The sequence below is a fragment of the Cryptomeria japonica genome, chromosome 3 (assembly GCF_030272615.1).
Source record: "Cryptomeria japonica chromosome 3, Sugi_1.0, whole genome shotgun sequence".
Taxonomy (NCBI): Eukaryota; Viridiplantae; Streptophyta; class Pinopsida; order Cupressales; family Cupressaceae; genus Cryptomeria; species Cryptomeria japonica.
In genome coordinates this window covers 394,619,625-394,628,511 of record NC_081407.1, presented here as the reverse complement: position 1 = coordinate 394,628,511, position 8,887 = coordinate 394,619,625, and the positions used below count along the sequence as shown (strand labels likewise).

The following is an 8,887-nucleotide window of genomic DNA, read 5'->3' as shown; positions in this document are numbered from 1 at the left end:
CACACTTATGACTTAGTGTGATTTAGTGTGATTTTATTTCGGGTATTTTCTTGTTATAAAATAGGTCTGTTTTGATTTCTCACTTTTATGAGAGTGTAAATCCGTGAATGAGAGAATGCGTTGTTTGTTGGCTCAATAGGTTGTAGCTCTAGTGGACCAATTTATTTGATCCAATCCCAACAGATTAGGCTGGCTAGGTTAGTGCCTACGACCTTGCTCCTTCTAGGAATAGGGAACCTTTCCTAGCATCTTCTAATGCCAATTGGCTTAAGCCTTGTTGGTCTTAAATCTACAATGTTATGCTACCATCAACATTTTCACCTTATGTAAGGTTTTTCATTATGTTCTTATTTAGGGGTAAACTCTTCAACATAGAATGCTTTCTTGGGTCCAATTTATTTGTGTTGACAGACTGTCTTATATTTTTCTCTTACATATTTTGTATTTTTTCATTATTATTTAGAGTTTCTCGCATACTAATGTATGCGTAACTTACCCATTTGCTATTCTTTATTCCATTTACTCTTTCTCTATCACCATTAGACCAATTTAATGCCATCCAATGAGTCAGTCAACTCAATCTCAACTTGACTCAACTTGACTCAACTTGACCGCTTTCAAGTAAACTATTCAATCTCGACTTGATTGCTTTAAACTAACCTATTCAATCTGGACTTGACTGCTTTCAACTAACCTATTCAATTTCGACTTGATTGATTTTTGAACAAACAATGATACCCTCACCTTCTCCATACTTCATATCATTTTTAGATTACTTGACATTTGGGTCGTGCATTGCTTCCAAAAAAAAACACTTCCAAATAAATAATAAAATCTTACACTAAATGGAAATTTTGATTTTGAAATAAAATTCTTTCTTGGATTCAATTTGTTGATATTACTTTTTAAATTTTTCTCTTACATGTTTCTTTTTCTTCATCATTGTGTAGACATTTGCATATTAATGTCTAATTTGTTCTTTCTCTAACACCATTATAGACCAATTCAATGTTGTCCACCTAGTCAATCAACTAACCTACTCTAGTCAATCAACTAACCTACTCAATACTCGGTCCCAAAATAAGTTAAAAAAAATTACACTAAACTAAAAATTTGATTTTGACATAAAATGCTTTCTGGAATTCAATTTATCTTCTTGATGTTAGTGTCCTAAATTTTTCTCTTACATATTTCTCTTTCATCATTATTGTTTAGACATTTGCATTTAATGACTCATTTACTTAATCATTTAGTATTCTTCCTTCTAATTTATTTTAGACATTACCTATTAATAACTCATTTACTTATTCATTTAGCATTCTGCTTTCTAATTTGCTCTTTCACCATCACCATTATAGACCAATTCAATGTTATCCCCGGAAACAATCAACTAACCTGCTCAACACTCAATCTGGATTGAACTACACTATAAACAGCAAGACCATAACTTTCTTCATACTCCATATCTTTTTCAGGTACAATTCAAATCAAACAATACTTCCCAGAAAAATACATAAAACAAGTTATAAAATCTCATAATCTGATTTTGTTACTATTTGTTTTGAATTCTCCCTTTACCTCCTGTTTCAATCTAACATGAACCTTGTTCCAATCTTAAAACCCATAAAAAGACCCGTCCAAAATACTCCTAGAGTCTAGTCCTGTCTTCATCTAGCCACCATTTTTGCTCTTGTAGCAAACAAGTTGGCCGGTCCCGCGATTAGTGCTTTGGACCCCGGTTCCCAACCATTACTTTGCTCGCAAGAGTTACTGGGTTGTGTGGAAATTACCGCTGTTATTAGTAACTGGAGGACTCGTGTTGTTCACTTGATGGGAGCAGCGCTTAAATATCCATGCGCTGTATGCTCTGTATTCGTATTCCGGCGTACCTTGCGCAAAAACAACAGTTCCGAATTCCCATGCCTCAGCGCCGGACTTGTCTAGTCTTGTCCTCTGTTGTGTTTTCTTATCATTCAGAGAATACTCTGAGCAAAAAGGTGTACCACGAGGATTTGATTATGGGTCTCAAGACCTCAAAGATTGTCTGCTAACTCTTTGTTATTGTGGGCTTCTGGTTCTCTAAATTGACACAAGACTATGTTTTGAGATGTCCAACTCTGAGTTTTTGAAATGTATCATTGAATGGAACATGACCCACTATATGAAATAAAGCATTGGAGTGTTTCTTCATGTTGCTTCAGAGGCTGTTTGAGCGGTAAACAGGGTGTGTAGAGGAATCAGATGTTTTAAAATTGCAGACAATTGGTTTTGGTCCAATAGAGTCTCAATAAAATTCGCTCTGGATATGGGGCTTTCTGGATAAATCAAATAGGGAAACAAAGCAATTGGGGGAAAGAATGTACGATTCTGAGCCAAGTGTGAGATGGGTTTGAAGGGTAGCGGTGTTGATTCAGTGAAGGCGTCTAAAGAGGCGGAAGAGATGAAAAAGGGGCAGGAGGTGATATTAATAGGATTCCATCCTGAGCGGGGAGGAGTGGAGTTAATAGCATGGACAATCAAAGCCGCGGCTGGAGCCGGAGATGTCGTGATTGTCCTTATCGTTTGCGATCCTTCATCCACTCTTTTAACAGGTGGGTACTGTGAATTAACCGGATATCTCTCTGTTTAGGACATTAATCTCCATATAGGGAACTGTACGCTTTGTCCTCAACTGTCTGATTTCGAGTGCCTAAACTTAACCTTAGTATCTGCTATAATGCCCACTAAATTTATCATAAGTTTTCAGATATTGCATTACTAATCTTAAATAGTGGAGCTGAAGTTGTGAATCTTTCAGCATTTAATGTGTGAAATTATTGTCTCAATCTCCCCGAGATTTTGGTGACCAAGGTAGGTACTTATTTCTGGATGTGGAAACAGGGGGCGTTAGAAGTGATGAAGAGCAGGAGTACGGTGTGGAGAAATGTGTGGCGGAGAGCAAAAGAAGTGGCATTAGAGCTCAGCTGCAACAGTTGAGGCAACTCAGTAAACAGAAACAGGTGTGCAAATCTCCGGAAACTTAGATAGGCACAGCGGTTTAAAATATCATGGTTTGTAATTTTCTTAAGTTGTAACAGATTCAAATGGATATTAAGTTTGAGGGAGGCCACCATCCAGAGGAGGTATTGGTTGAACAGGCAAAGGCTCTAAATGCCTCCACTCTTGTCATTGGCACGTCTGATCGTTTCGTTTCATGGTAAATTTCTGCTCCCAAGACCTAGTGATTTTGATCATAGGATATGCAGTATTTGGTTCCCAATTTTAACACTCTTTCTGGGATTTGAACCTGAGCCTTAGCTTTGAAAGCCCATTTGTTTCATCTTACCACTTGAGCTCGTCCCATTGGATACCTATCTTCTCCCATTTAAACATGAGTTTTATTACTAATTTTGAAATGCATCTTCTAAAGAACATGAGGTTTTTAAAAATTTTTTTTTTTCTTTGATTTTAAAGTAGAGCGCAGGAGTTCTTTGGGAGAGCTAAAAAATGTGTCTTTGCCATTAGAGACAGTGACTTAACATCTTTGTTGATGGACCTGGTTTTGCAAACAATAGTAATGGTAATTCCTGGTTCACCGTCCTCAACTCCCCTGGACAATGCAGAAAATAGTCTCCTTAATAAAAGTCTCGTTACATCTTGATTTCCTCAAGAACAAAGTAGCCATCAGACACTGTGTGTCACAACAGTTTGCAATTGTCCTTGATAATCTAAGTGTTTCCAATCCTAGAGTTTCCAAGTAGCTTCCAGTCATCTTTAAATCCCATACCCACATTGTCCAAGTGTTGAATATGAAGTACCCTCCTCCTGCAGCCATGGTTTGAATGCCATCTTTATTTTTTTAAACCAGCTGAAAACAACTTATAATTTTTAAATCTTTAATGTTAAAATTTGAATGTTTGTTGCAGGCGGAAAAGGATGAAATCAAACTATTGCATAAGAAATGCACCTGCGAGGTGTTCTGTCATCACAGTGAAAAGTGGAAAACTTGTGCATTTAAAAAAGAATCGCATGGATGTCCCAAGTGATTCCTCTTCTTCATCTGCTGAAGGTAGTCCTGCTTGACTTTTTGTCCTCGTCTGATAATAGAAATAGTTATGGAAAACTGTTACATTGGAAAATTGATTAACAAAATAGTAAATACCAAGTAGAACATGGGACAGGCCTTCTGGACTCTTTTTCACAAAATGGGGGTTTTCCTATCCTATCACAAATTCAAAAGCCATGGAAATATATGATTGCCTATATCTGTCTAAAAAAATCACACCACTTTTACAACTTTGTTGATGATTCTGAATTTAATTTTGATAAACAATGCCAGTTGTTCTGTGAACAATTTGAATATATATATTTGTTTTTTAGGCAGCAAACAAAGGTGTTTTAATCCCACTTTAATTTAAGAGGTCCCTAAAACAGAATCACTGTGCCCTTGAAAGAAATGTTTTCTGAAATATTATTTTTTCTTGGTAGGATAACTAGTTCTATAACGTTCGTGTGGGACTTGCGTTTGTTGGTTGAGTTTGTTCTTAAAAATCATTCTACAATGCTGTTTATCCTGATAATACTTTACTTTGGACCTGTTACCTTGATTTTAGCCATACAGGTTTCTGTGCAGAAACAAGATTCCGAGGACAATTTGCAGGAGCAAGCTTTAACCTTATCTAATGTAATCAAAGACAATTTCAATGTTATTGGAAAAGAATGCCAAAAAGACTCAGATCCAACAGATGAAACTCCAGAGGGAGCATTTGTGAAACAAGAAACGAGGGAAGATCAGCCCTTTGAGGACGTGCCAATGCCTTCTCCTTCCTCACCTGATGTTGTGGAAATCTTTTTTGATATGAATGATGATGATGATGATGAAGAAGAAGACAAAGAAGTTGGAGGACAAGGACACAAAATCTTTTCTGAGCAAGCCAAAGAAAGTTTAACCAGAGGACTGGTTGAGGAAGAACAAGGAGAAGATCATCATCAAACCCATGGAGATTCAGAAACATGCTTGTCGACCTCCCCAAATGTTTTACAAGTATACTTTGATGCTAATGAAGAAGGAGAAGAAGAAGATGAAGATGATGAAGGAGGAAACTGCAAAACTTGGTGTGAACAAACAGAAACAGGGAGAAGTTCGCCCAGAGGAGTTCTGGAAAGATCAGTAGCAGCATGTTTGGATTCAGATAGCAGTTCTTCTCCCACAAGTAACAGTAATGATTCATTTTCAGGGACAGGGAAGGCGATTATCACGTCCCCCTCAGATTCACATTGGGAGAATGAAAAAGGACACGGCCGCAAGAGCTCTCAATGGCGGAACTTCTTGAGGATGTGGAAACAGGGATCAATGCGTCGATTATCCACTTTTCCTCCACGAAGTGGGTTTAGGCTTCCTCGGCACCGTAGTAGTTCTGGCGATTTCCATTCAAGGACTGATTCCTTCTCTCAAAGCAAAGATAATCAATCTTTCTGTGATCAGATTTTGACTTTGGAGAAACATTTGACAGATATAACTTCAAAGCCATCTTGGAAGTGCTTTTCACTTGAGGAACTTGAATGTGCTACAAATAATTTCAGCCCAGGTTTGGGATTAATGCTAGTTTACTCAAATTTCTAGTAAAATACAGAGCTCATCAATGTAATCGAGCTATTTTTCACCTTGCCCTGCAAACTTAACTAATATGAAACACTCAAATGTGGTAGGAAAATTTGATCTTAACAGAAATCTTGATAGAATCTGATATTAAAGGCTACTATTAGTGACAATTGGACATTGGCTTTTTTTGCGTATGGCAGATAACATAATAGGAAGGGGTGGGTATGCAGAGGTATTCAAAGGATACTTATCCGATGGACAGATTGTGGCTGTTAAGAGACTTAATAGGGGTAACACAGAGGAGCAGAAGGTTGGTGATTTCTTATCGGAACTCGGAATCATTGTGCACATCAATCATCCCAATGCTGCTTGCCTCATTGGCTTTGGCATTGAAGGTGGATTACATATCGTTTTAAAATTTTCTCCTCATGGAAGCTTAGCATCAATGCTTCATGGTATATCACGATGTCCTCCCAAATTTATTCACCAGTATGTTCCATCTAAAGCAAATGTTGTTAAGTCTTTCATTTGTTTATGAAGTTGTTGGTAGCTCTTTCCATGATTTTGGCTGAGGATGTGTACCTGATGGATTATACTATAACTAAGGGATTAACGTTGTCAATCCTTCACAAATTTTTAACCAAATTAGCTTTGGTTTATTTAGCATAGAGAAAAACTCTTATAATGTTTCAAACTTTCCCACTATATACATGTTTATTTCTTCAATGTGCTAGTGATTCTGATGTGTCTACTCCTAATCCAGGTCCAAACCCTCAACATCTGAACTGGGATATTCGGTACAGAGTTGCTGTTGGCACGGCTAAAGGCCTTCTTTATCTGCATGAGGGTTGCCAAAGACGGATAATTCACAGAGATATCAAAGCATCCAATGTTTTACTAACAGAAGATTTTGAGCCTCAGGTAAACCTAAACCCACCTCCCTTTGTCCACTTCCATATTATAGCTCTTCTCAAGGAGGAATTGAGTTCCATTGTCTGTCTTATTTTAAGGGTTGAACTCTTAAGGGCTTCTTCTTATTGGTAATGTGGCAAGCAATGCCTTTAGTTGATGATGGTGGTTTTCCTTGCTTGAAGGAGTCTCTTGTTGTGTGATACAGATTTCAGATTTTGGACTCGCAAAGTGGCTCCCTAAGCAATGGACACACATCACTGTCACACCCATTGTGGGCACATTCGGGTGGGTAGTTTGGTTTCTTATGTGCTTTAGTAAGTGTGAACTCGTCTTTTCCTTTCATCATAGAACTACAACAGAATTTTCTGATGGTTAGAATGCTGCTTGATTTGTTTTAGTCATGGGAAAACACACAATTGGGTTTCAAGTTTCCAATCTGTATATGGTTGTAGTTCTTTTAAATAGAAAAATCAATTGATATCTCCTGTTCTTTTATGCTTTTTTAGCACCAAAGTTTGTTAGAAATTCCATATGACTTGTAAGAACATTTCTGGTTATTACTGCAGTTACCTTGCACCAGAGTATTTCATGCATGGGGTTGTAGATGAGAAGACAGATGTGTTTGCATTTGGGGTGTTGCTTTTGGAGCTCATTACTGGACGTCGTCCGATTGACTCTTCCCAGAAAAACCTTGTGATGTGGGTATGTTATTTTGATCGTCAATCTCATCAGAACTTGGCCACTAAATGAACAATTAAGTTTCCATTTGCAACAGTATATGGCAAAAGGTCATTCTATCAAAGCTCCATTTGAATTATATGACTGGACTTCATTCTCTTCCCATCAATTTCCTTTTATCCCATATTTTTAGACTGACCACTGAATCTAATGAGATTTATGCAGGCAAAGCCATTGATTGACAGTGGGAACTTCCAAGAGCTTGTGGACCCATCCCTGGGTGATTCATATGATAATCATCAGCTCAATGATATGGTCATGACAGCTAGTCTATGCATTCAGCAGTCTGCTCTTCTTCGTCCTTGCATGGCTCATGTAAGTTGTATAGATTCAAAAATCGTCCTGCAAATCATGATCACATCAAGCACCATTGCATCAATAATAATGTCTAGATTATGATCATGTTCACCCAAATTAAACAAGCTTCTGTCTGCTTTTGGAATCAGCGTCTATCAAATTATAAGGCTCAGCTACATTAAACAAAATCATGTTTGTTTTCATAAGCTGTCAAGTGATAGTTCTTAATTTATGTTTTGTTCATGGGATTCAGGTTCTGAAGCTTCTAACAGGAGAAGGGGACAACTTAGAAAATACAGACTGTGGGAGGACGCCAATATCAGAGACTTTATTTCTCATGGGAGGCTCTGATACAGAAGATTATACATCCACTAGATACCTTAGTGATCTGAACCGTCATAGGGAGATAGCTTTGGGGCAATAGAAATCAACCTCCTCTTTTATTGTAAGTTTTATGTTTGTAACGTGCCCAGTATGCAATTTTCTTCTCTTACTACATAAAAAAATGTCAATACACTAAAATGGAAAGAGTGGAATCCAAGAATATGCAATTGTTTTGACATGAGGTTTTGAGTTTTGGTAAGATTGTACCATAAGCTTGTAAAGTATTTCTCAACCAGGCTACTTTCATTGGGAAGAATTGGTCAGATGTTCTCAATGACAATTTCAGTAGAAATATGGATGTATTAATTTATATGGATTGCATTGACTGCTTTCAGAGACTTTGATATACCCCATGCTTCCATGGGACCTACTTTTCAGAACCCACCTCCTTAGTTTCTTGTCACGTGTAAGGAAACGGCTGCCCCCTTGGCAACCAAGACAAACAAACATGGGATTAATTAATTAATTAATTAATTTCGTTTTATAGTTAACACTATCAGGTGATTTGTTTTTGGGTCTACAGATGACTTACAATATATGGGAGGACTCATACTCTTAGTTTGCTGGACACACCTAACTGTGCCTCCTTATTTTCTTGTCATGTGTAAGAAAACAGCTACCCCCTTGGCAACCAAGATAAACAAACAGGGGATTAATTAATTAATTAATTTCGTTTTATAGTTCACAATATCAGGCGATTTGTTTTAGGGTCTACAGATGACTTACAATATATGAAACTCCTCGTACTCTCAGTCTGCTGGAGACACCTAACTGTGCGACAAATACTAGATGAACATACTCTACCTCCAATATGCAAGAGAAGAAACTGTACATGTAGTATTTGGGAGCAAAGATCTTATGTATTTTGAACATACCCTACTTCCAATATCCAGGGGATTAATTCTGGTTGTAAGGCAGAGTGTCAGATTGTGATCATAAACTAAAATTATAGTTAATATATATTCTTTAAAAAAA

At 37.3% G+C, this 8,887-nt stretch overlaps 1 protein-coding gene across 1 annotated transcript; it reads left to right on the top strand.

Annotated features, from left to right (window-relative positions):
* The first annotated feature begins 1,527 nt into the window (after nucleotides 1-1,527).
* LOC131047879 (receptor-like cytosolic serine/threonine-protein kinase RBK2) lies at nucleotides 1,528-8,224 on the top strand. The gene is made up of 11 exons (XM_057981687.2): nucleotides 1,528-2,591; nucleotides 2,881-2,999; nucleotides 3,078-3,196; nucleotides 3,906-4,048; nucleotides 4,593-5,567; nucleotides 5,782-6,036; nucleotides 6,345-6,502; nucleotides 6,699-6,778; nucleotides 7,060-7,195; nucleotides 7,397-7,546; nucleotides 7,782-8,224. Exons 1-11 carry the CDS (start codon nucleotides 2,384-2,386, stop codon nucleotides 7,950-7,952), a joined length of 2,514 nt encoding a protein of 837 aa, XP_057837670.2. The 5' UTR covers nucleotides 1,528-2,383; the 3' UTR covers nucleotides 7,953-8,224.
* Nucleotides 8,225-8,887: the final 663 nt, after the last annotated feature.

What these genes read in the sequence shown, in the direction of transcription:
- LOC131047879 (XM_057981687.2), top strand. Translation starts at nt 2,384, where the DNA reads ATGGGTTTGAAGGGTAGCGGTGTTGATTCAGTGAAGGCGTCTAAAGAG. An exon ending in AGAAAAACCTTGTGATGTGG is followed by an intron (nt 7,196 to 7,396) that starts GTATGTTATTTT and finishes AGATTTATGCAG; the next exon opens with GCAAAGCCATTGATTGACAG. An exon ending in TTCGTCCTTGCATGGCTCAT is followed by an intron (nt 7,547 to 7,781) that starts GTAAGTTGTATA and finishes CATGGGATTCAG; the next exon opens with GTTCTGAAGCTTCTAACAGG.